Consider the following 26,777-nt stretch of genomic DNA (forward strand, 5'->3'; position numbering starts at 1 on the left):
TGCTCATTTCCCCAGCTTAGTAGTACACTTGAAAATAAACAAGCTGCCATCATTGTGAAAACCATCAGCCTCGCAGTCAGTGAAGGAAGTTTTCCAAAGTCTCATTCCCAGAAACTGCCATTATTTGACCTGTGTGACAACTCCCTGTAAAACCAACTTGCACAGCTTGTCTTTGAATTGAATCAGTGCTCATCCAGTGCAAACAATCTTCCCCTTGGGGGTGTTCGCTTAAAATTGCCAGAAGGAATTGTTTAACCCCACAGCTGCCTGTGACATAGAAGAAGGCTGGGACAAACAATAAGCTAAACAGAAGAGATGGGGAGTGAGAAGTCCTTAGAGGGTTCTGACAGCCTCTGACAAGGTCCTGGGTTAATAGGTCATGTGCAAGTGTAGGGCAGTGCATATATTCAGAAAAGACCTGACAAGGCTGTAAACTCTCAACTCTGACTGATCAAGTGAATATAAGGCAGATTTGTTAATTGTGTAGATGAATGTTGAAGTATGTTTCAAGTATACAAAGTCCTTGGCAAACAACAGGAAAGGTACTGACTCCAATCATTTAAGGAAATTAATGCCAAATCATACAAAATAAACTAAAAAAAATAAAGACTTTACAACAGAATTCGCTCAGGGAACTAAGCAAACAGCAAGCGCTAAAACAACAATAAAAAGTAATAAACATAAGGGAGGGAGAAAATTTTGATTGCAATAGTCACATTATTTAAAGTGGCCAATTGTTAACAAAAAATTATCAGACATCAGGGAAAACAAGAAAATATGGCTCATCTATGGCAGGCGGGTGCAGTTAATACACACTATCGTTAAGCCAGCCAGACCACTGGACTTAATCCCTCCCTCCCTCCCTCCCTCCCTCCCTCCCTCTCCTCATTCGAAGGTAAGGTATTTTTTTCCACAGAAATTTTAGAGTGGGGGGTGGGAGGGAGAGAGACAGATCAATGTGAGAGACACATTGATTGGCTGCCTTCCTGCATGTGGTGGGGCCCGGGATGGAACATGCTACCGAGGTATGTGCCTCCGACCAGGAATTGAACCCACAACCCTTCAGTCTGCAGGCCTGATGCTCTAATCACTGAGCAAAACCAGTCAGGGCTAGACTTAAGATTTTAATCAGTTATGTAAACTAACTTTGGAGAACGAAAGAAAACCAGGATTAAATATCTAATGGAAATTATAACAATGTCTCATCAAAAAGAAATAAAAGGTAGAAATTTTAAGAAAAAACAAGTAGCAATTCTAGAAGTGAAAAGTATAACTGAAATGAAATATTCACTAGAAGGGGCTCAACAGCAGATTTGAGAAGGCAGGTGAAAGAATCAATAAACTTTAACATAGACAAATGAGATCATCCAGTATGAGGAACAGAAACAAACAAGAAAAGACTAATGAAAAGGGAACAGTCACTGAGAGACCTGTGGGAGATAGTAAATGTACTACTATAAACATAATTGAAGTCCCAGAAGGAAAGCACAGCAAGAATATCTGAAGCAGCAGTATCCAAGAACATCCAAATTTTATGAAACACATTAATCTACTTATACAGGAAGCTCAACAAACTGCAAGTAGGATAACTCAAGAGAGGTCCAAACCAAGACACAGTCATAATTAAACTGTCAAAAAAACAAAGAGAATTTTGAAAGTAGAACGAGAAGCAGTTCATCACATATAAGGGATCCTCAATAAGATTAACAGCTGATTTTTTTTCATTAGATATCACAAAGGCCAGATGTAGTGAGATGACATATTCAAAGTGCTGATAGAAAAATAGTCAACCAAGAATTCTGTATCTAGCAAAACTCCTTCAAAATAAAGAAATTAAGATACCCCTAGACTAAAAAACAACAATAGAGAATTTCTTGCTATCAGACTTGCCCTATAAGTAATATTAAAGGGCCCTGGCTAGGTAGGGTTGATTAGAGTATTGCCCTGATATGCCAACGTTGTTAGTTCAATCCCCTTTTGGGGAACATACAAGAGTCAACCAATGAATGCATAAGTAAGTAACACAAAAAGTTGATGTTTCTCTCTCACTAAAATCAATTCTTTTTTTAAAAAAAGGAGTGTAAGAAATATTAAAGGAACTTAGTCCTTCAGGTTAAAATGACACTAGACAGTAAATCAAATTCACATTAAAAAATAATAAATACTGGTCAAGATAACTACATAGGTAAATATAAAACGGTAAAAATGATTTTTTTGTTTGTAACTTTTTTCTCCACTGATTTAAAAGACAACTGCAAACAGCAATAATTATAAATCTGGTTTGATGGGCATACAATATATAAAGAGGCAATTTATATGACCCTAACAGCAAAAAGGCGTGAGAAGAAAATGGCATCCTATAGGAGAAAAGTTTGTTTCTTGGTTATTTATTTATTGAGGGTGACACTGGTTAAAAAAATTATATAGGTTTTAGGTATACAATTCTATAATACAACATTTGCATATTGTATTGTGTTCACCACTCAAGTCAAGTCTCCGTTCATCAGCAAAGTTTTTATAATAGTATTGAAATTAAGCTGGTTCTAATCAAGAAAAGATCGATTTTGGGTTAAATTAATTTTAATCTCTAAGTAACTACTATAAAAATAACTCAAGAGATTTAAGATGGCAGCCAGCAGGACAGCAGTGTGGGAGAGAGTGTAAGAGACTGAGAGGGGAGTGTGTGGACATGTGGTGTGTGTGTGTGTGTGAATGAGGGACAATTAGATCCTGCAGGAGTCTCGGGGGCTGGCAGACCAGGTTCTCCTGGATGGGGAGCCCCTGCTACCGCTGCAAGCAATGCTGGGAAGTCATAGCTCTGGCACAGAAACCACTCAATCTTCAAGGGAGAACTGCCATGACTAGGAGCCCAGCCTCACTACCACCCAGACTGGCCTTGGACACTGTCCCAGACCCTGGAGCCAATCCGGCCAAAGACTTGCTACCTTATCTGCAGACATGCAAACCCCAGCCTCCCCGGCTGACGACTCCTGTGAGGCACAGAGTGCTCAACACTCCTGCCAAGCCCGCTGCTTCAGCTGCAGACCCTGAGCTATAGCACCTCGGCTCCTGGACCTCTCGGTAAGTCTCGGAGTGCACATTTCTCCTGCCAAACCCATGTTGCTTCAGCAACATCTCCAGGATGCCTGCCTTCCCGGACACAGGTTCCAGGATCTCTGCAGGGATTCATAGAGTGACGCCACCTGGGTAACAGTTAGACCACATCAGCCAGAGTCACACTACCTCAGTAGCCGGCCCTGGGATCCCCGCAACCCTGCCGTGGGCTCTGGGACCCCACAGTAAGATGCATGCCAATGAGACCTCAGGTAACCCCTTTCACAAGAGCCGGAACCACAAGCACATCCACAATAGCTGTCATGACCAGGCTGGGGGGGCGGGGGGGGGGGGGGTGTCACATTGTCGGACAACCTGTAAGGAGACTACATCCATAAATGAGAAACTAACATTTAAGACCCAACTACATCAGGAGAATCCAAATAACTCAAGTAGGGGGTTCCTCTAGAACACACAGCACAGGAGATCTGAAAGACCAGATACCTAGGACTACGGACCCCACCCCCCAAACAACAACAATAAAAACAAAACAAACGTGGGTGGCATAGCAGCTGGATCTAAGTTATAAAAACATATATAATGGCACAGCAAAAATGGGGAGACAAAGAAACAACCCCCAAAGGAAAGGAGGATATTACCATAAAGAAACTAAATGAAATGTAGGCAATTAATTTTTCAGAGAAGGAATTCAGAGTAACGGCTATAATGATGCTCAAACGTCTGTATGATAAATTCACACAACTCAATGAGAATTTTAAAGAGATGAATGAGAATTTCACCAACATGAATAAACATCAAGAGGAAATGAAGAATGACTTCCTACATAATAATAGCCTGATATGCTAAATGTCTGGTTGTCCGTTCAACTAATAAAAGCATAATATGCGAATGATATGCTAAGTCCACTCAACTGTTCGCCATGACGTGCACTGACCTCCAGGGGGCAGACGCTCTGACCGGTAGGTTAGCTTGCTGCTGGGGTTCGGCTGATTGGGAGTGAGCAAGATGGGCCGGACATGCCCTGGAGCCCTCCTGCGGTCCCTCCCAGGCCCTGATCGTGCATCGGTGAGGTCCCTTGGCCTGGCCTGCGCCCTCTCGCAATCCAGGATCCCTCAGGGTATGTCAGAGAGCCGGTTTCAGCCTGGTGGAAGAACGACTGGTTGCTATGATGTACACTGACAACCAGGGGGCAGACACTCAATGCAGGAGCTGCCCCCTGGAGGTCAGCGCACTCCCATGGGTGAAGCACCACTCAGCCAGAAGCTGTGCTCACGGCTGGCGAGCGCAGTGGTGGTGGCAGGAGCCTCTTCCGCCTCTGCAGCAGTGCTCAGCCGTCAGTTGGACATCCCCCAAGGACTCCTGGACTGTGAGAGGGCGCAGGCTGGGCTGAGGAATCCTCTCCCCTGAGTGCACAAGTTTCAATGAAAGCACAACCGGGCCTCTAGTAGCTGCAATAAAAAAAAAATAAAGGAAGGTTTCAACAGTAGACTAGAAGAAGCTGAGGACTAAATCAGTGAGGCAAACAGAAATGAAAAAATAAATAAATAAAAAGCTGGGGCAGAAATGCTTATATCTGACAAAATAGACCTCAAAGTGAAAGCCATAACAAGAGAGAAGGAAGGCCACTTCATAATACCAAAGGGATTGATACAGCAAGAGGATAAACAATGGTAAACGTATACGCACCCAATAAAGGAGTATCCAAATACATAAAAAAAGTTCTGGAAGAAATTAAGGGAGAGATCAACAGCAACACAATAATAATAGGTGACTTTAATACCCTATTGATGTCACTGGATAAATCCTCAAGACAAAAAAACAGCAAAGAAACAGTAATCCTAAATGACTCACTAGATGAGACAGAACTAATTGATATCTTCAGAACATTTCACCTCAAAACTACAGAATGTATATTCTTCCCAAGTGCACATGGAATATTTTCAAAGATAGACCACATGCTAGGACATAGACTAAGTCTCTACAAATTCTAGGAGACTGAAATCATATCAAGCATCTTCTTCAATCACAATGGCATGAAATTAGAAATCAACTATAATAAATACAATCATAAACAATCAAACATATGGAAACTAAGTAGCACGCTTTTAAACAACGAATGGGTTACCAAAGAGATCGAAGAAGAAATAAAAAGCCTCCTGGAAACAAATGACAATGAAAGCACAACTCAAAATCCATGGGACAGGGTTGCTTACTTTCACCACTCCTGTTCAACATAGTACCAGAGGTGCTAGCTGTAGCGATTAGACAAGAATAAAAGGTATCCAACTTAAAAAGGAGGAAGTAAAACTTTCACTATTCGCAGATGACATGATACTGTACACAGAAAACCGTAAAGACTCCATAAAAAAACTACTAGATTTAATAAGTGAATTTGGCAAAGTAGCAGGACACAAAATTAACACCCAAAAATCTATGGCATTTTTAGCTTATCTAATAAAAGAGTAATATGCAAATTGACCATCACACCAACACACAAGATGTCCACCCCCATGTGGACACAAGATGAATGCCTCAAAATGGCCAACAGGGGAGGGCAGTTGGGGACGACCAGGCTTGCAGGGGAGGGCAGTTGGGGGGGGGGGATCAGGTCTGAAGTGGAGGGCAGTTAGGGAGGGACCAGGTCTGAAGGAGAGGGTAGTTGGGGGGGGGGGGACCAGGCCAGCAGGGGAGGGCATTTGGGGGGGGGGACCAGGCCTGCAGGGGAGGGCAGTTAGGGTTGACCAGGCCAGGAGGGCAGGCCAGTTGGGGGCGACCAGGCTGGCAGGGGAGGACAATTGGGGGGGGGGGGCATGCCTACAGGGGAGGGCATTGGGGGCGGCCAGGCCAGCAGGGGAGAGCAGTTAGGGGTGACCAGGCCAGCAGGGGAGGGCAGCTGGGGCAGACCAGGTCTGAAGGGGAGGCAGTTGGGGGGGGGGGGGCCTGCAGGGGAGGGCAGTTGGGGGAGACCAGGCCTGCAGGGGAGGGCAGTTGGGGGCGACTAGGCCTGCAGGGGAGGGCAATTAGGGTTGACCGGGCCAGCAGGGAAAGCCAGTTAGGGGCGACCAGGCTGGCAGGGGAGGACAGTTGGGGGAGTACCATGCCTGCAGGGGAGGGCATTAGGGGCAGCCAGGCCAGCAGGGGAGGGCAGTTGGGGGTACCAGGCCTGCAGGGGAGGGCAGTTGGAGATGACTGGGACAGCAGGGGAGTGCAGTTAGGGGCAATTGGGCTGGCAGGGGACTGGTTAGGGGGTGATCAGGGTGGCAGGTGGAAGCCGTTAGGGGCAGACAGGCAGACAGGCAGACGAGTGGTTGGGAGTGAGCAGTCCTGGATTGTGAGAGGAATGTCCGACTGCCCGTTTAGGCCCGATCACACCAGGATTGGGCCTAAACTGGCAGTCGAACATCCCTTGAGGGGTCCAAGATTGGAGAGGGTGCAGGCTGGGCTGAGGGACACTCCCCCCCCCCCCACATGAATTTCGTGCACCAATAATGAATGCTCAGAAAGGGAACCCATACAACCTCATTTTCCAATGCAACAAAAAAATTTAGATACTTAGGAATAAACCCAACCAAGGAGATTAAAACACCAGTACTCGGAAAGCTACAGGATAGTGAAAGAAGAGATAGAGGAAGACGTATGTTAAGTGGAAGAATATACTGTGTTCATGGATTGGTAGAATCAACATCAGTAAAATGGCCACACTATCTAAAGCAATCTACAGTTTCAACGCAATCTTTATCAAAATACCAATGGCTTATTTCACAGACCTAAGAACAAATATTCCAAAAATTTTTATGGAATCAAAAAAGACCCTGAATAGCCACAGCAATCTTGAGAAAGAACAAAGTTGAAGGGATCACAATGCCAGATATCAAGCTATATTTCCAAGCCACTGTACTCAAAACAGCATGGTTCTGGCACAAGAACAGGCATATAGACAAATGGAACAGAACAGAGAACCCAGAAATCCACCCAAGCCATTATGCAGGATTAATATTTGACAAAGGCGGCAAGAGCATACAATGAAGTCAAGACACACTCTTCAATAAATGGTGTTGGGAAAATTGGACAGATACATGCAAAAAATGAAATTAGACCAGGGGTCCTCAAACTTTTTAAACAGGGGGCCAGTTCACTGTCCCTCAGACCGTTGGAGGGCTGGACCATAGTTTTAAAAAAACTATGAACAAATTCCTATGCACACTGCACATATCTTATTTTGAAGTAAAAAAACAAAATGGCAAAAACATGCGCATGTGGCCCATGGGCCGTAGTTTGAGGACGCCTGAATTAGACCCTCAACTTACACCATACACAAAAAATAAACTCAAAATGGATAAAAGACTTAAAATGTAAGATGTGAAACCATAAAAACCCGAAAAGAATCCATAGGCAGCAAAATAGTAGACATTTCTTGTAGCAGTATCTTTAAGGATACATCTCCTAGGACAATGGAAACTAAGGAGAAAATAAACAAATGGGACTACATCAAAATAAAAAACTTCTGCACAGCAAAAGAAACCATCAACAAAATAACAAGAGAGCCCACTGCATATATAGTTAGTGGCATGATAAAAATGGTACCACCACTTTGGAAAATCACTTGGTAAGTTCTTAAAAATATTAAACATAGAATCCTATATAGTAAAAGTCTAATATGCTAAGTGTCCAGTCATCGGTTCAACCAATCAAAGCATAATATGCTAATGATATGCTAAGGCCGCTCAACTGCTTGCTATGATTAGCACTGACCATCAGGGGGCAGACAGTCGAGACCAGTCTACCAGTCGCTATGACATGCACTGACCACCAGGGGGCAGACCCTCCAACCAGTAGGTTAGCTTGCTGCTGGGGTCCAGCCAATTGGGACTGAGCAAGACCTGCTGGACATGCCCTGGAGCCCTCCTGCAGTCCCTCCCCAGCTGGCCAACCTCCCACGTCCCTCTCTGGCTCCGATCATGCACCGGTGGGGTCCCTTGGCCAGCCGGTTTTGGCTCGATCCCACTCAATGCAGGAGCTTCCCCATGGTTGTCAGTGCGCTCCTACAGGGGTAGCGCCGTTCAGCCAGAAGCCAGGCTCATGACTGGCAAGCGCAGAGGCAGTGGTGGGAGCCTCTCCCGCCTCCATGGCAGTGGAACATCCCCTGAGGGCTCCTAGACTGCAAGAGGGCACAGGCCAGGTTGAGGGTCTCCCACCCCCCGAATTCACGAATTTTGTGCATTGGACCTCTAGTTATCTTATAAGCAAGCAAGTTCACTCTTTAGATATATATCCAAAAGCATTAAAATCATATGTCCAAACAAAACTTGTACATGAATGTTCATAATAGCATTTTTCATAATAGCCAAAAAAGTAGAAATGTCCATCAGTGAATGGAAAAACAAAATATGATATATCCAAACAATGAAACATTATTCAGGCATAAAAAGAAATTAAGTACATATACATGTTATAACATGGGTAAATCTTGAAAACACTAAGTTTAAGAAGTCAGACACAAAAGTTCACATATTGTATAATCCCATTTACATGAAATGTCCAGAAAAGGCAAAATCCCATAGAGACAGAGAGTAGATAAGTGGTTGCCAGAGGATAGCGGAAGGGGACAATTGGGTGTGACTATTAACAGGCACGGGATTTCTTTAGGGGTGATAGAAATGTTCTGGAATTAAGATAGTGTTGATGGCTGCAAAAAAATGTGAATATACTAAAAACAACTAAATTTTGCTCTTTGTGATATGTGAATTGTATCTTAATAAAAAAAAATAATCCTAACTTTTTAACATGTCATATGAGATTCTATTTGTTTTGCATCATAATTTCCTTTTTAGCTCTATATCTTGTTATTCCATCTTTTCCAGCAAAACTAGTCTTGCAATTCTGCAAATAACAAATGATGTTATTTCAAGGCCGCTACATACTTTATTCACTTTGGTTGAACAGCTTTATTTTTTTCCTAGTAGCTAATTTCCATTCATCCTTCAGGTGTAGTGTCACTATCACTTCCTCCAAAATTTTTTTTTTCTACCCTGTCATTATGTACCACACTCGTATGACCAGATACTAGATTCTCTTACACTTGCCTTTGTAGTATACTTATCTCAGTACTGGTAATAATAGTTAAGTATTTAACTACCTAAGTCCTCACTTAACGTTGACAAAAGGTTCTCTGTGATTTTAAGTAAAACAATGTATAATAAAACTAATTTTACTATAGGCTAATTGATATAAACAAGAATTAAGTTAATGATTTGGCATCCCATCAATGTTATAATGGAAAAACATTGAACAAATGAGTTATTCAAAGACCTGTTGTGCTAAAGCAATTATTCCTAAGGTTCATTCTAACTTTAAAATTGTAAGGTCCTATTCTTTTCACCCGAAACTATATATTGAACCAGGCCCTACAATTAAAAAAACAATCAGTGGGCCTACAAAATCATTATATATGAACATTATAAAAATACAAATAAAAAGGAAATTGTCACCTCATTTTAGGAAATTCCCTAGCTGGGATGTGGGAACCAACTCACCACTTCCTACTTATAGTTGATTAGTCAGTTTTCCAATCTCTTGCTAACTAATGCTATAGGGAGAAACAAACATACAACTAAAACACCAAAGACTTTGTCCTCTGGAATATAGGAAAGCACTTAGAAACCAGATAGCATTTAGAAACCTTTTTTTAAAATCTCAGATACTACTACTCTAATATCCCCCCATTGAAGATGTGAAATCATCTGACTTGTGAAATTAGATGGATCAATGATAAATTGCTATTTTCCTTGTGTGTTTATTTTTCACAAATAACTCAATATAAAATTTTATAAAACTATAGCCAGTTGAAAATAAATCGTTTTTAAAATGGTTCGCTTTCTGACAGTTATATTATTTGGAATAATTAAGTCAAATGCTACTAGGATTTCATGAATATAGAAATTTAAAATGTATAACCCTTTAGAGTCACCCTGAAATCAGGGCAGTTGGAGTTTTTCTTTATGTGCTTCAAGATTCAAATTGAAAACCCCAAACAAATAGTTTCTTTTCATGGTGGCGAGTTTCCAATGTACTAATCACCTCTGATGTTTTCATAACCACTTGGGAGTTGTAACAGGTGGTGGTATGAAATCTAATTCCTTAAAGTAGATACGATTTTCTCTAGACCAAGTATTCTCAAAAAGAATGACATAGCCCCAAGCCATTGAAAATAGGTACCAGGAAGAGAGTGGAACAAAGAAAATATTCTTTAATGCTTATTTACAGAAATACACGCAATACATAAGCAGTATATTTGAGACATTAAAATTTCACGAGGGCAGGCAATTAGGAAAAAAAAGTCTAAAAATATTCCTTAAGGCTGTAATCATGAAACAAAGGTTGAGAACACTTTGGAATGGATAGAATGTAGAAATATACAGTTAACCCTTCTCAGAAAATATGGTTATTTGTGCTAGCATACGCTGGGAAAGGAATCATGACCGATCATATAGTTTATGGTTTATCATAAGACATTACACTTTTGTATAGTATACACTTGAGAAAAGGCTGTTAAAAGGCTAGATTACTTCTATAACAACTGTTCATACGCCACTTTGGGCAAGCCAGAGTTTCCATTTTAGATTAGACTTGGTGTATTTAGCTTTACTTTTGCCCTAGAAGTTCTAAAATAATGTGGTAAGTAGTTGACCACATTCATGTTCATTTATCATTACACTAGAGGCCCAGTGCATGATTGAATCATGCACGTGTAGGGTCCCCTACACGCTTTCGCTTTCGATCACGGGGGAGCTGGGTGCCTGTCTGCTGGTGCACCAGGCCTTTCGGAAGCCTCCGCAGCACTGGAGGCTTCTGAAAGGCCTGGTGCCGGAGCAGACAGGCACCCAGCTCCCCCGCTTTTGATGGTCCGCGGCAGGACGTGAGCTCGCTGCCCCAGAGGCCCCTTCTGTTCCGCAGCACAGCCATGGCTCAGCGTCCTGCTGGCCCAATTGGCTACCCCGGCCACCCCAAGTCCCGCCCCCTGCGCCTCCCGCTGGCCCATTCGTGGGCGTAGCGGAGTGATGGTAATTTACATATTACCATTTTATTAGGTAGGATATATACTAGGAGCCCAGTGCGCGATTCGAAATCACGCGGTGCCACCCACCCTAGAGTCACCAGTCCAGGTTATGGTGTCCCGGTTAATTAGCATATTTTCTATTTTTATATGTGTGTGTGTGTGTATAGATACCTATATACACACATATATAACACACACACGTTAACTAGTTATTTGCCTACAAAAATGCTTAACTGAGAATTGTAAGCAATTCTCAATCATAATAATAGGGAAAATTTTAGGTACGAACTATTCTAAATCTCATATGTCACAGTAAAAATACAAACTGGATCAATTATCTCTTATTACAATAATATAAATAATTACTCTTCTACTAAAATTAGCTATTAATTATTGTTCCTCCTTATTTCTAAAGGTAACTTTAGAATAAAACAAGTGTATCTTTTGTATAAACTTAGTGGCAAAGATGTTCAAAATAAGTAAGAAAGTATGCCTGAACGTCCTTTCTTCTTAACACAATATTGTTTTCTGCCTGCTTTTCAGTGGAGGTAGTAATAAGCAACAAAATACACCGAAGGAGAATCATAACTGAGAAAGGAAAAGGAAAGGTAAAATTCTAACTATATATTAAGGGTATTCAAATTTTAGGAATTAGGATGCTGAGTCTGGTCTCTTCCTGTTTTAGAGAGGGAAACATAAAAAAGAGAGGTGCCTGCCCTGGCCCATGTGATTTGGTTGGTTGGGCATTACCCTGTGCACCAAAGGGTTGCTGGTTCGATTCTCAGTCAGGGCACATACCCAGGTTGTGAGCTTGATCCCTGGTAGGGGGCATGGAGGCAGCCAATCAATGTTTTGCTCACATCAATGTTTCTCTCTTTCCCTCTCCCTTCCTCTCTCTAAAAATCAATTTAAAAAAGAGGTGCCTGATGAAAGCAAATCTCTCTACCTGAAAATATCTCCTTCACAGTGGTTCAATGATCCTAAAAATATGTAAATAATTCATGGGAAGTCTTAACTTATGACACATTATATTGCTAGTTTCACCAATAACAAAATCTCGGTTAATAAACAAGTTATGATGAACTAGGACTCAGGTATACACAAATACAAAGCAAAGGTGGTTAAGACATTAGGACTTACTTCATGGGAGGATAGGGGTTAGAGGAAGTATTACCATTACCAGACTTGTGGAAAATTCTGCAACATTTCAAGAAAGAGGTGAATCTTGAAGGATGGCCGGCATATCCCAAAGAAACTGATAGAAAATATATATGAAGAGCATGTTTGGGGAACATGCCCAGTTTGGATGAAGCACAATGTATGTGACAGAACAGTTGGAGATACAACAGAAAAGACAGAATGAATAAGGATCATAAAAAGTTGTAAATGTCAGCAATGACAGTATTAGTATCTATACTAATAAAAGGGTAATATGCAAATTGGTCACGACGCCCTCATATTAACAACCGACGCCCTCACATTAACAACCGAACAGTAGGCTGCATGGGGTGACCAGGCTGGCAGGGGGGTTAGCGAGGGACAACCAAGCTACTGACCAGCAGGCTTTGTGGGGGAACCAGGCCGGCAAAGGGGTTAGCGAGGTAGGACCAAACGACTGACCAGCAGGCTGTGTGGGGCGACCAGTCCGGTGGGGGGGACAGTTGAGGGTGACCAGGTCGGCAGGGGGCCAGTTGGGGGTGACCAGGCTGGCAGAGGGGGGCAGTTGGGGGTGACCAGGCCAGGGGGGGGGGGGAGGGCAGTTAGGGGCAATCAGGCAGGTGAGCAGTTAGGAGCCAGCAGTCCCAGATTGTGAGAAGGAAACCGGCAGTCGGACATCCCCCGAGGGGTCCCAGATTGGAGAGGGTCTAGGCTGGGCTGAGGGGACACCCGCCCCGTGCACGAATTTCATGCACTGGGCCTCTAGTGATAAATAACAGTATGAATAAACATAATCTGAATAAATGACCAGTATTATTCAGTAGATGAAGGGGAATGTCCTGATCACAGTTATACTTTGTAAATATCTTTTAAATATCTGTGTCTTGGTGATATAAAGTTGAATAGGAACAGTGGCTCTTGACCTTTTGGGGAGGTGTGCCAGTCCCATTTCTGTCTGCCTTCGAATCTATTATTCCCCCTTTTTCTGTACTGCATAACAGGAAACCTGACCCCACACAGAATGTTTCCTAGGCTCCATGTCAGCTGGCTTCTGACTGGGTTCAATAAATGGAAAGCACTGGTACAACACTGAAGGGCTGTTGGAAGAAGCTACACTTTCTTCTCCCATTCCTTCTCTGCCTTGGCAGAATCTCCTCTTTGCGATTACTCCATCACCAGACAAGAATACCTTCCATCTTCCACATAGTGAACCCAGCTTCGGGGTTGCCTCATCTTTTCTTGTCCTGATAATCTTAGTGGTTTTCAGCTGTTGCTACCCTCTGAGCTGACTCACTTAACACATTGAGGACCAGTAGTTTTATTGCTAGCTTTACCCAGTGGCCAGATAAGTTTATTGAACGAGTACAAAAAACGTTTTACATAAATGTTAAAGGCACGCTTTAAAATTAAATACCCATTGCATTTTGAAGTTATTTATTACATGTTCTTAAAAACTAGTATCTTTTTAAAGTATGGTACTTTGTAAAACACTGTGTAATATGAAGCGAGAATTCTCATGAATTGTCCGCAATGTGTTAAGCTGCTCTTAGCTTTTCTACCACCCGTGTAACCAATTCCCTCATTAAATCCCCCCATCCTATCCTATACAATAAAGGCTGATATGCAAATCGACTGAACGGCAGAATGACCTGTCATTATGACGCACACTGACTACCAGGGTGCAGATGCTCAATGCAGGAGCTGCCCCCTGGTGGTCAGTGCGCTCCCACAGGGGAAGCGCTGCTCAGCCAGAAGCCGGGCTCATGGCTGCAAGTGCAGCAGTGGTGGCGGGAGCCTCTCCTGCCTCCTCAGCAGCGCTAAAGATGTCCGACTCCCAGGGGGAGTGGGACTAAGCTCCAGGACTGTGAGAGGGCACAGGCCGGGCTGAGGGATCCCCCACCCCAAGTGCACAATTTTGTGTACCAGGCCTCTATTGTCAAACTAGAGGCCCGGTGCACGAAATTCGTGCACTGGGGAGGGTGTCCCTCAGCCCAGCTTGCACCCTCTCTAATATGGGATCCCTCTCACAATCCGGGACCGCTGGCTCCTAACCGCTCACCTACCTGCCTGATTGCCCCCTAACTGCTTCCTTGCTGGCCTGATTGACCCCTAACTGCTCCTCTGCAGGCCTGATTGCCCCCAAATACCCTCCCCTGCTGGCCTGATCACCCCCAAGGCTTTTATTAGTATAGATATGACCCTGCACAGAAAATTTTACTAAACCTGCTTTACAATAAGGGCTTGACGATTGAATCATTAGGACCAGACACCAAGATTTCCTTTCTTTGAATAGTGGAGGGAATACTTATCTTGTCTGTAAGTTGCCCGGAAATTAAAATGAGATAATGACTTAGAAAAGTATAAAAGCACCATATAAAGACAACTGTCTTTTTAATGAAGTGGCAAAATGAAAAACACTTTTTATTCTCCCCTTCCTTCCTTTACAGCTTTTATTTAAACTTTGAAATTTATAAAAATTTCACTCCAATTTTCATTTCTTTACATTCAACATTATTTTGTATTGGTTTCAGGTTTTATATTAGTTACAGAATAGTGGTTAGACAATCATATACTTTACAAAGTGTTCCCCGATATTTCTAGTACCCACCTGGCATCATACCATCATTACAACACTACTGACTATATTCCCTATTTAAGTAACAATGGGTTTACAGGTTCCTTTCAGTCTTTCTTTTGTGTTTCTTGTCCTTCCTTTTCTTTCTCACTTCTTCCCTCATTTTCTTTATATAGTATCTCAATTGGCCATCAAAGCTCAGTGAAGGCACTGGGACACGCTTCATCCATTTTACAGACCAGGAAACTGAGGCCAATTCCAGTTGGCTGTGGAATTTGACTCAGGAAGCCCTCAGAGCACACAGGAAGCCCTCAGAGCACACAGGAAGCCCTCAGAGCCATGCTCTTTGCGCTTTCTAAGGGGCAGCGGCCCAGCAAACAGAACAAACCTTCCAGTCAGGCTTCTCAGCCTCTTTCTCAAGCACCTCTTCATTGCGGATGCTCCACATTCTTTTCTCTCCCCCCATTCTTTACTGCCTCCCCCTTCTCCGAAGCAGGTGGAAGGCTTCCCACTCACTGCCTAGGCATGCTCTGCTATGGGGCAGGGTGTAGCGAGCTTGCTTTTGGGTCAAGGCAGGAGCAGTAGTCACTGCCTCTGAAGTGTGAAGGCCACCTGAGCGAGGCCCATTAGCACTGGGAGCTTCTCTGAATCACGTCAGTCAGTCCAGTACCCTGCAGTGCAGCACCCCTTCACTGAGGTGGCTCCACCCCTCAACCCCCGCCTCAGGGGTGAGGGTCCTTGCCCCTCTGCCAGGAGTCCTTCCATGCCCCTTGATCCCTGGCTGGGCCCACCCACGTCTTGGGGGCACTGCAGAACCTCTGTCTCTCTGCAGATGAGGCAGATCCCTGCCCTAGGTCTCCGCAAAGCTATGAATCTGTGACCAGAGGCCTGGTCTATGTCTCAGCAACCACATGCCTGCAATGTTCCCAGGGACCCTGGGAGGGGCTGGGCGAGTGCTGCCACCCCCCCCCCCCCCCAGGATGGCCATCGCCCCGGAACCCCCGGGAGCGCCTGGCTCGGCCTGGCCACGCCCCCCAGGGTGGCCATCGCCCCCGGGACCCCCGGAACTAAGGGGATTGGGCGCCGCCATCTTGGTCTTCTCAACGGCCGGATAGGCCACCCGGAGTCCCGCCCCCAGCCTCTCGCAGGCCCAATCAAGGGCATAGCGGAGGTGCGGTCAATTTGCATGTTTCTCTATTATAAGGTAGGATACTCAGGCTGGTTTCAATTTTCCTGAATGGATGCTGACTCACACAGAAATGAACAAACATATTTAGGAATCTAAAGAAAGTTTTGGCCCAATGGTTGAGGTTTAACCTATGAACCAGGAGGTCATGATTGAATTCCTGGTCAGGGCACATGCCCAGGTTCCAGGCTCAATCCCCAGTAGGGAGTGTGCAGGAGGCAGCAAATCGATGATTCTCTCCTCATTGATGTTTCTCTCTCTCTCTCTCCCTCCCTGTCTGAAATAAGTAAAAGTATATTTGTTTTAAAAAAATAAAGTTTTGGACACTTCACCCATAAAACACGCTATCTGCACATAAACCTTTACAGATAGTTTGTGGGATCCCAGAACTTTTTAAGCCTGCCCATTAATCCCAGATTAAAAATACTGAATATGACATAAAGGTAACTTTCTAGAAAAAAAATTCTAGAGGGTATCCTGGCTTGTTTGGCTCAGTGGATAGAGTATCTGCCTGTGGACTGAAGGGTCTCAGGTTCAATTCCAGTCAAGGACACATACCTGGGTTGCAGGCTCGACCCCTAGCCTGGTCGATGCATGTGGGAGGCAACCAATTGATGTGTTTCTCTCACATCAATGTTTTTCTCTCAGCTTCTTCCCCTCCCTTCCACTTTCTCTGAGAATCAATGGAGGAATATACTAGGGGTGAGGATTAACAACCACAACAAATTCTAGAGGGGGATAATGGTAATAGTTACAGAACAACGTGAATGTAAATAAAGCCACAGAACTGTACACTTAAAAATCACTAAAATGGTTAAATTTTGCATGTTTTTTAAGGAAGAAAAAAAAAAAAAGGAAAGCAAACATACAGCTACCATAAAACAAGGTAAGGGTGTAACAGAAGTAACGTATAATGCTGTGGAAACATTTAAGAAGTACTAACTATACCTGCTGGACGAGGTTTCAGAGATTGCGTTTGACCAGAACAATGAATGTAAATACTTAGGAAGACAGGGGGAAGAGAATAAATACTGCAGGCAGAGGGAACAGAACGCACAGGAAAACGTGGAGAAACTGCAAGTAGTCTGTGTCCCTGAACCATAGGTCAGACGTTGAGAAGTTGAGATGCAGCAGAATCAGTTCCACAGAGCGCTTTGTATGACATGCTGATAAAAACAAACTGGTGATCCAGAGGCAATAAACAACATTTTGATGCATTTGGCTTGTGCAATAATTAAAGAATTTCCAGCAAGGCAACAGCTGGCTGTAACTGAGTAGCAAGAGCTGTTTAAATTTAGTAGTGAGGTACAAAAGTCACTGCTGTATGTTGAAAAATGAAAGTTAGCCCTAGCTGGTTTGGCTCAGTGGATAGAGCGTTGGCTCGTAGACTCAAGGTTCCCAGGTTTGATTCTGGTCAAGGGCACATGCCCGGGTGGCTGGCTCAATCCCCAGTAGGAAGTGTGCAAGAGGCAGCCGATCAATGATTCTCTCTCATTATTGATGTTTCTCTCTCTCTCTCTCTCCCTCTCCCTTCCTCTCTGAAATCAATAAAAATATATTAAAAAAAAGAAAAAGAAAAACAAAAGTTAGGTGAGCAAGTAGAGCAACTTAATAGAATTTATTGTTCTTTGAATAAATGTGACTTGTGAAAGGATGATGGAGCATTAGATAGAATGTGAGGTGGGGTGTAGTAAAGTGTTTAGTGTGTGTCTCTGTGTGTGTGTGTCTAAGGGTAAAAATCCTAATTATATGAACTCTAAAGGGAGACCTTCCTTCTCTCTATTCTTAGCATTTGGCAGTGTCAAAACATAGCAGACATCCAAAGATTTGCTGAAAGAACATTATAAAGGAAAAAGTCCAACATCAAGAGAGGGGCTGAAGATGGGGAGGGAGTACTGACAAGAGAAGAATCATGAGTGAATAATAAACCTGTTAATATTTTAAGTCACTAAGTTTTGTAACTGTAGGTCTTTACATGCTGATATGAGCTTCAAGATACATGGAAAAAAAGCAAGAGCAGTTAATGCGGGAAGATTTATTATATATTCTTTTGCACAACTTGAAATTTTTGGTAAGTGCACAGTTGTTTCAACTTTAATAGGAGGTGTAGTGCGAATGCTTTAGGCAGATTTTGTTTTGTAACAGTAAAGATGAATAGCAAGACTATCTGAGAAGCAATGACAAAAATCCAAGAGAAGTAGTAGGAGGCATATTGCTAGGATAGGTAGCAATCAAAATGGAATGTGAATGACAAAGAACTAGTTTAGGATAAGAAACAATGAAGACAGAAGGAGTCCATTGAAAAAAGTAGGAAGTCAAGCAGATCAGCTGGTTTGTGGAGAATAGAATCACAAGTTGGTGTGAATTATTCCAGTTAGAAAATCAAATTGCTTTTGTAAAACCAGTGGTTCTTAACTGAGAGTGATTTTTGCCCTACAGGGAAGGTACTGCCAATATCTGGTGACACTTTTTGTTGTCACAACTGGACAGAGGGTGAGTGGAGCCCTACAGGCATCTAAAGGATAGAGGCCTTGGATGCTGCTGAACATCCCACAATGCACAGGACAGTTCTCCATAAAGAATTATCTGGCCCAAAATGTCAACAATGCCAGGTCAAGAGATCCTGTTGAAGACTGTGGTTACTGGATTACCAAACTGCCCAAACTCAAAAATTCTTAAGTAAACACTGCATGGAGGGGAAAAAAATTATGTCAATGTGATCATAAACACTGTGAAAGTCTACTTTGGACTGGATTACAAGCAAGTCTAATATAACAATTACAAGACGGCTTTTTCTCAAACATACACGATATAGATGTGGGTTAACTATGGATACTCAATTCTGGTTAAGTGGGCAAAAGACTGGCCAAACATTTAACAAAGTATCAGTTTAAACTTGTCATTAAGTTAATTATAAAAAAAAAAAAAAGATGATGGAACCACTACTTTCTAATATTTCCTGCAAAATGCGTCTATCAAAAGCCCATGCATTTCTCTGGACAGAGATGGGTATTTTAAGAAGAAACAAGACAAATGGGTTTTCCTAATAAAACAACGGCAGTAACGACTGCAGGAAGCTTCATCACAGATGTTTACCCTTTACTTTCAGGGACGTCGAACAGGATTGCCTGTAAATCCCTGGCTCGTGTTTTGAGTTTAACGTGGCTCTCGTTCCCAGCAGTGCAATCCTCTTTAGTCTTTCGGGGTGCAAACAACAACAAGACCTGTTTCCCACATCACAGAACACCTTGACCACTGGCCCGAGGAACTGAAGCCTCCGCAAATGGAGGAAAAACGAACCAAGACTTAGAAAAGTCAACTGAAAGTCATTTCCCATGTGAAGTTTCTGGCTAGTTCCGTCCCCCCCCACCCCCCCCCCCAAAAAAAAAATGGATTGCTTCTGGTTTAAAATATGCAACTGGCATTTCAAACCTCTAGACGGGACGACTTACTGCGGTGGGTGGGTGGGGGGAGAGCACACACCATTCGGCCCAAACTCGCCGTGATAAAAGCGAGTTCCGAGAAGGGCGTCAGGAAGGAGGTCTTTCCACCAGGCTGGGTGGCTGGGGAAGTCATTTTTTTTTTTTTTTCCTATTTTGGTCCCAGCCCTGACCAGGGAAAGCGCACCCAAGGCTGAAAAACACGCAGCCTTCCGTCACGTCGACAACTCGCCCTCGGGGCCCCGGGGAGGTGCGCAGGCCCGCCCGGCCCGCGGACCCGGCCTCAGGTGTTCCACCCGCGCCCCCCCTGCGGCGCCCCTCGCCCCGCAGCCCCCGCGGAGAGGCGCCTCCGCACACAAAGAGGCGAGAACGGCCGAGCCTCCGTCTGGGCTGAAGAGGCGCCGCCGCCGGGCTGCAGGAGTCGGCGGGGAGGCGAAGCCCCGGAGCTTCCCCACCCTGGGACGAACCTTTGGCCCCAAAGGTCTTTCCGCCCGGCGGAGCGGGTCCCCTGGCCCTCCCTCCCGCGGCCGAGCTTACCCAATACCAGCCGGGCCACGTCCGAAGGTAACAACATACTCGAAGCCGCAGAAGGAACCGCAACGGGACACAAGGCTCGGGGAAAAGCCCACACAGCGACGGCCGCTGCGCCGCATCTCCCGGTTCCAGTGGCGGCACTGAACCCGCGGCAATGTGTCCCGCCTCTTTCGCTCCACGCCAGCCAATCGCTTTCGCGGGAGCAAGAAAGGCGCCGAAAAGAAACCCGCCTCCGTGCTCCTTGGAAATGTCGTCACTTCCTCCCTCTTAGTGGGAGGGGTTAGGGTGGAAGGGGGCGAGGAGGCGTGGCGCAGGCCCCGGAGCCCCAGCCCCCGGGCGGGCCCCCGAGGCCGGGGCGCACGCCATTGGCGGGCACGGCGCAGGCGCCTCCGCGGACGTGCCCGATGTTTTGGGGGAGCCAGGCCCGGCCGCGGAGGGCGAGGGATGCTGACGCGCATGGGCAGACGGGCTCGGGCGCCGCCGGACAGCCTCACTTCCTCGCAGGGCGAACGCTGCTGCGCTGTCACGCCGGGTTTGAACCGGAAGCGGGAATGGTGCGTGGATAGCGGACCGCAGCATCTGCGGCCGCGGGCTGAGGCGACTGCAGCGGCGATTTGGGCTGCAGCCGTCGTCCCCTCCAGAGATTGCCCTTTGGCCGTCGGAGTCCCGCGGGAGGGGCGCGGGAGCCGTGCTGTCGGGGAATTGAGTCGTCCGAGCCGCCGGCCCTGGGCCCGGGACGCGCAAGCTCGCGCCCTCCGGACGGCCCTCTCTGCAACCTCTTTCCCGGGCTCTCCGAGCCCCCAGCTGATTTAGCCTCCAACCTTCCTCTGAACGCCCCGAGGACCCCTCCTCCGCGTCCAGGTTTAACGAGATGACTTGCCTAATCAGCTTTCTCCCCCTCTCGTAATTAGTTGCGATCAGCGGGCCTCTGTTGAAGTGCAAACCGCAGTCGCGTGGCGAGGAGCCTGGGCTCTGGGATCACCCTGCTGGAGTCCACCCCCTGGCCGTCAGCTGTGGGACCACGCGCTCCTGGCTTCCTCCTGACCATCCTTTCCTGTGGTGAGCATTCAAGAGCGTTCGCTGCCGTTTTGACCCGGTGCAGATTAAGGAAAAAGGCTTAACAGTTCAGGATGAAAATGTGGCAGAAGAGTGCGGACGGTGGTAGAGGGGTGAATGAGGTTCTCTCTGGAAACAGCCCCGGACAATCCAGTTTGTGCCGAGACCGCCCCGGTGTTGAATTGCACTGGAGGGTGGTAGGAGCTTTCTGCACAGAAGGCAAAATGCGTGTAAAGGCACGAAGTGGAGGCGGTGCCTGAAGCTCAAAAGTAAGGTCTGGTATTAAATGGAATAAATGTGGGCATTTTCAACCTGTCGAGGTCATAGGAATGGATGAGATCACACTGGGTTAAAATCAGAGTGAGAAATCAGGAAATAAGCATGTTCTTTCGGGTGTGGGTGGAAGAAGAACCATCAAAATGGACTTATGAAACAGAAAGGATAATTGCTAACGGTAATTTATTGAGCATTTGCTTTGTTCCACACACTGTTGAACAGATACATGAATCCTTACAGTACCTCTTTGAAGTAGGGTCTAGTATGCATTGTTTTTTCATTTTATCATTGAGAAAACTGAGGTGAAGAGAGAGTAGCTAACTTGCCCAAGGTTCTACCACTTATAAATAGTAGCACCAGTACAGTCTGAGTACAAAGCCCACACTCTTGCCACTCGAAAAGAATGGCATCCCAAGGGCTGGATCATATTCAAGAGATGGGATTTGTCATCATTGTCCAATTCTGCAAAGAGATCAGCATTGGATTTGCCAATTCAGAGTCTGTTACTTAGGAAATAGAGATCATTTAGTTGCATGTTGGGAATGGAACCTAGGTTGTTCTGAATTAATGACTTGGTTGAATTCAGCTTTAAGTGATGACACTCTTATTGTAGCTCCTTACTCTCTGGTTCTTTTGGTTGCTTTTTCCATCTTGGGACCCTAAAATTTCTGTCCTCCAGCTCTTTCTGTGATTAGCACAAGTTCATTCAGATCTTGGCTTTATTGTAACATCCTCTGAGACATGTTCCCTAACAGTTTATAAAAAACTAGAGGCAAGAAAAAAAACCTAGAGGCCCGGTGCACAGATTCATGCGCTGGTGGGGTCCCTCTGTCTGGCCATCGGGATTGGGCCGAAACCGGCTCCCCGACATCCCCTGAGAGGTCCTGGATTGCGAGAGGGCACAAGCCAGGCTGAGGGACCCCACCGGTGCACGAATTTCGTGCACCTGGCCTCTAGTATGCATATAAGGTCTTTGGTTAATCTCTTCCCGCCTTCCCCCTCCCCCTTCCCTCTGAGATTCATCAGTCTGTTCCATGTTTCCATGCCTGTGGTTTCCGCTCCTGCACTGAGCGTCTGCCCCCTGGTGGTCAGTGTGCACCATAGCTACTGGTTGGATGGTCGAACGGTCAGCTGGTACTTAGGTTTTAATATCCTATATAATATGCAAATTAACCCTCACGCCCCCATATGGTCAAAGATGGCCACCACAAGATGGCCGTCAGGGGAGTGTAGCTGTGGGTGATCAGGCCAGCAGGGGAGGGCAGTTAGGGGCAACCAAGTTGGCAGGGGAGGGCAGTTAGGGGTGACCGGACTGGCAGGGAAGTGCAGTTGGGGGTGACCAGGTCGCGGCAGGTGAAGGTAGTTGGGGGGACCAGGCCTGCAGGGGAGGGCAGTTAGGGGTGACCGGGATGGCAGGGGAGGGGAGTTGGGGGTGACCAGGCCTGCAGGGGAGGGCAGTGGGGGGACCAGGCCTGGAGGGCAGTTGGGGGGGACCAGGCCTGCAGGGGAGGGCAGTTAGGGGTGCCCAGGCTGGCAGGGGAGGGCAGTTGGGGGGAGACTGGGCCTGCAGGGGAGGGCAGTTGGGGGTGACTGGGCCTGCAGGGGAGGGCAATTAGAGGTGACCAGGCCTGCAGGGGAGGGCAGTTAGGGTGGACCAGGCCTGCAGGGGAAGGCAGTTGGGGGTGACCAGGCCTGCAGGGAGGGCAGTTGGGGGCGACCAGGCCTCCAGGGAGAGCAGTTAGGGGCAACCAGGCTGGCAGGGTAGGGCAGTTAAGGGCGACCAGGCCGGCAGGGGAGGGCAGTTGGGGGTAATCGGGCTGGTAAGGGAGCAATTAGGCATTGATCAGACTGGCAGAGGAGTGGTTAGGGGGTGATCAGGCTGGCAGGCAGGTGAGCGGTTGGGAACCAGCAGTCCTGAATTGTGAGAGGGATGTCCCACATTGGAGAGGGTGCAGGCTGGGCTGAGGGACACTCCCTCCCATGCACGAATTTCGTGCTCCTGGCCTCTAGTATATAGATAATCCTCTATTATTGTATGTTTGTTTCCTTTGAGTCATATAACAATTTGGAATTTTGCATTGATTTATTAGTGTACTTGTTTATTGTCACTCTCTGCCACTAGTTATGACTCAGTGAGGGTAGGATTTGTGTCTATTTGGTTCATTATAAATCTAGATTCTCCTAATATAGTACCTTGGACACAGCAGTTGCCCAATAAATGTAGTTTCATGTATCAGTGAGTAACATTTCCTGTTTATGTAGATAATACTGAACTGTTTCTTTTTCTTAAAAGTAATCTTGAGAAAATGAAGAAGAGAAAAAACAAGTTCAGAAAAGCCACAGTTTAAAAAAGAAGTTTAGAGTTGCCTCTTCCTGGATGTGTCACATGTTTAGTAAACACATTTTTCTCCCCATTATAAATAACATCTTTAGTATATTTAGGAATAAAGGTGCCTACTTTTATGGTTCTTTGAATATTGCTAGTTTTATTTTTCTTACTGGCCAATCAAGAGCACTTTAAGATTGAGCAAGAAGGAGTAAGAGTCCTAGATACAACCATAGAGAATGGAAAAACAAAAATTACAGTCCTGTTCTGAACAAGTATATTATCAAATGAAAAATACTGTAAGTAAGTAACATCCTGTAACCCACAGCAGAGTAAAGGAGGTTGTAATGGTGTTGAAGGGGTCAGCATAACCCAGTGGTCGGCAAACCGTGGCTTGCGAGCCACATGCAGCTCTTTGGCCCCTTGAGTGTTCTAACGCCACTTCTTCAAAATAGACTCACCCAGGCTGAAAACCGACTTCTGCGCATGGGCCACGAAGTTTCAATCGCACTGTACGTGCGCGCCCGCACGTGGTATTTTGTGGAAGAGCCACACTCAAGGGGCCAAAGAGCTGCATGTGGCTCGCGAGCTGCGGTTTGCCGACCACTGGAATAACCAATGAATACTAACGGAGAAGGGGATTAGAGCTATCTGCCAGTGAACTAGGAAGTCATATTAGGTGGTTTACCTTCACTGCAAGTGTTTGAAGAAAGGACAATAACGTGTTAGGAGGGATTTCTTCCTTTGAAAGAAGATGGGACATGATGGCTCATTTCCTCCCACTTTTAAGATTCTGTGAGATTAAACATGGGCCGATAAACATACTTGATCCTGGAAGATTGAGTAGAACATACGTGGATGGATAGGAAAAGGATTTCCCCCATTTTTTTCTCTTGTGATATATATGTACGTGTAGATGTCATAGACATAATGTGTATGTTTTTCTTTGTTTATTAACTGTGTAACAGAAATGAGCCTTTTTTATAAAAAGACTCAAATACTGAAATATTTTTCTTACAAGGTATTTTGGAAGGTTGCCAAAGGAAAGTTTGATTACCGAAGGAGGGCGACTGCAGTGGTATTAAGGCACAGTAAAATATAGTTAACCTTTGACATTCGCAAAGGATATCGTTATGGCTTATAATTTCCATCATTTCCTTTTAAAACAAGAGTATTATTTTTCTCCTGTTTTTATGTATTAAATGAGAATCAGTTAAGATAGAAATGCTATGCAGGGCTTCCTAGCTCTGATAACCTTCTGCATATCAATCTCAAAGCATAAGCAATTTAAGTTTTTGGCTCAGCTATATGAGGTCATTACACATAAGAGAGGGTGCTTTTAAATAGTTCAGATGGTCAGTATTAAATCCTTAAATGCTCTTTTTCTTATTTTTTGCCTGGCTGTCTTCCATTCATTTTTGTGTTTCAGTTTAAATGTCGTGTTTCTTAGAAGAGGTCTCAGAAAAATAGAGTAAATTATACCTTTCATATTTTTATCTTGCGACTGCACACAAAGTGCACATTGCATGTTGAAGCTTTGTTGTGAAATATACTAAGAAAACCTCATTTAAGTATGGAAATGTTAAGAAAAACTATTTGCCCTTGATCACAATATGCCTCTAGTTGTAGAGTTAGCTCTAACTGTATGTTAATGCTACAGTCTGAAATAATTTTATGTATGTATTGTTTTTACAGACATTGATGTGTCTTCTGAAATCCTGAACCATGAGTCTAGCACTTAATGATCTGCTTATTTGCTGCCGTCAACTAGAACATGATAGAGCTACGGAACGAAGGGTAGGTAGTAAATTACTTAAATTTCGTCTTTGCTTGAAATAAGTGTGTGATTGGTAACTCATTATTGTGCTTTATTTTTCATTTTCAGAAAGAAGTTGAGAAATTTAAGCAACTGATTCGGGATCCTGAAACTGTTCAACATTTAGATCGGCATTCAGATTCCAAACAAGGGAAATACTTGAATTGGGATGCTGTTTTTAGGTATTTTATTCTAATTTTTGAAAATATATTTTTATTGATTTCAGAGAGGAAGGGAGAGAGAGAGAGAAACATTAATGATGAGAAAGAATCATCAGTCGGCTGCCTCCTGCATGGCCCCTACTGGGGATCGAGCCTGCAACCTGGGCATGTGCTCCGACCTGGAATTGAACTGTGACCTCCTGGTTCATAGGTCGATGCTCAACCACTGAGCCACACCAGCAAGGCTCTAATTTTTTTTACTGTATATGTTTTTTATTTTTATTTCTGTTGTGGTTTTTTTGGGGTCCATATTTATATTTTATTTATCTTTGTCTCCTGTAAAACATTTTGCCTTGCATATGAAGTTGGCGCTTAATATTTATCTAAAACACAATTTTAAAAAATATACATTATTATTGATTTCAGAGAGGAAGGGACAGGGAGAAAAAGAATCATTGATTGCTGCCTCCTGCCTCCCCCCTACTGGGGATGGAGCCCACAACCCGGACATGTGCCCTTGTCCGGAATAAAACCTGGGACCTTTCTGTCCGCAAGCTGACACTCTGTCCACTGAGCCAAACCAGCCAGGGCTGAAACATAATTTTTAATAGAAGTTTATATAGAGACAGAGTTAATTTTAAATCCTTTTTTCAGTAAAATGTCTTATGCATATCTCACTCAAGATTAGAGAGAATTCCTTTCATATCAGTTAGTTCATAAGACTATTTTAAATTAGAGAATAAGGTCAAGTTATGACAAGTGTGTTATTATTACTTTGACATCTTTAAATATTACGTTAAGTAACTGCTAGATGTTAAGTTATAATAGAAAAGAGAAAGGAATTTTAGAATAATTATATATGAATGCAGTTACACAAATAAAATTCAGGCATGTAATTGGAAAGCTATAATTGGTTGCTGGACTGGTGTGTCAGAGAATTTATGCATTAAGAATATTTTCAACTATTAAGTTCATTTATAACTAGAAATAGATTGTAAGACTTAGGAAAGATGAATAAAACGTTAAAGTATAATACTGAGAAACCTGAAATATTTATAGACAAGAGAAAGTATGATTATTTACTTGCTCTCTAGTGTTTAGAACAGATCATTTATTTT

General features: G+C 44.5%; 2 protein-coding genes across 3 annotated transcripts in view; one reads left to right on the forward strand and one right to left on the reverse strand.

The window, feature by feature from the left end:
- LOC103299224 (protein NPAT) overlaps positions 1 to 20,199 on the reverse strand; it is a 62,522-nt gene extending 42,323 nt beyond the window's left edge. Inside the window, exon 1 of the mRNA XM_008156074.3 lies at positions 20,028 to 20,199. Within this exon, the coding sequence (XP_008154296.2) occupies positions 20,028 to 20,064 (37 nt within the window). The 5' untranslated portion in view covers positions 20,065 to 20,199. The remainder of the gene's footprint in view (positions 1 to 20,027) is intronic.
- Positions 20,200 to 21,005: 806 nt separating this feature from the next.
- The window catches only part of ATM (ATM serine/threonine kinase), a 146,289-nt gene continuing 140,517 nt past the window's right edge, over positions 21,006 to 26,777 (forward strand). For both annotated transcript variants that reach the window (XM_054724708.1, XM_054724707.1), the window contains exons 1-3: positions 21,006 to 21,083; positions 25,378 to 25,479; positions 25,568 to 25,680. In XM_054724708.1, coding sequence (XP_054580683.1) covers positions 25,408 to 25,479; positions 25,568 to 25,680 — 185 coding nt within the window. In that variant the 5' untranslated portion in view covers positions 21,006 to 21,083; positions 25,378 to 25,407. The remainder of the gene's footprint in view (positions 21,084 to 25,377; positions 25,480 to 25,567; positions 25,681 to 26,777) is intronic.

Source organism: Eptesicus fuscus, chromosome 13, assembly GCF_027574615.1.
Source record: "Eptesicus fuscus isolate TK198812 chromosome 13, DD_ASM_mEF_20220401, whole genome shotgun sequence".
In the NCBI taxonomy this organism is placed as follows: domain Eukaryota; kingdom Metazoa; phylum Chordata; class Mammalia; order Chiroptera; family Vespertilionidae; genus Eptesicus; species Eptesicus fuscus.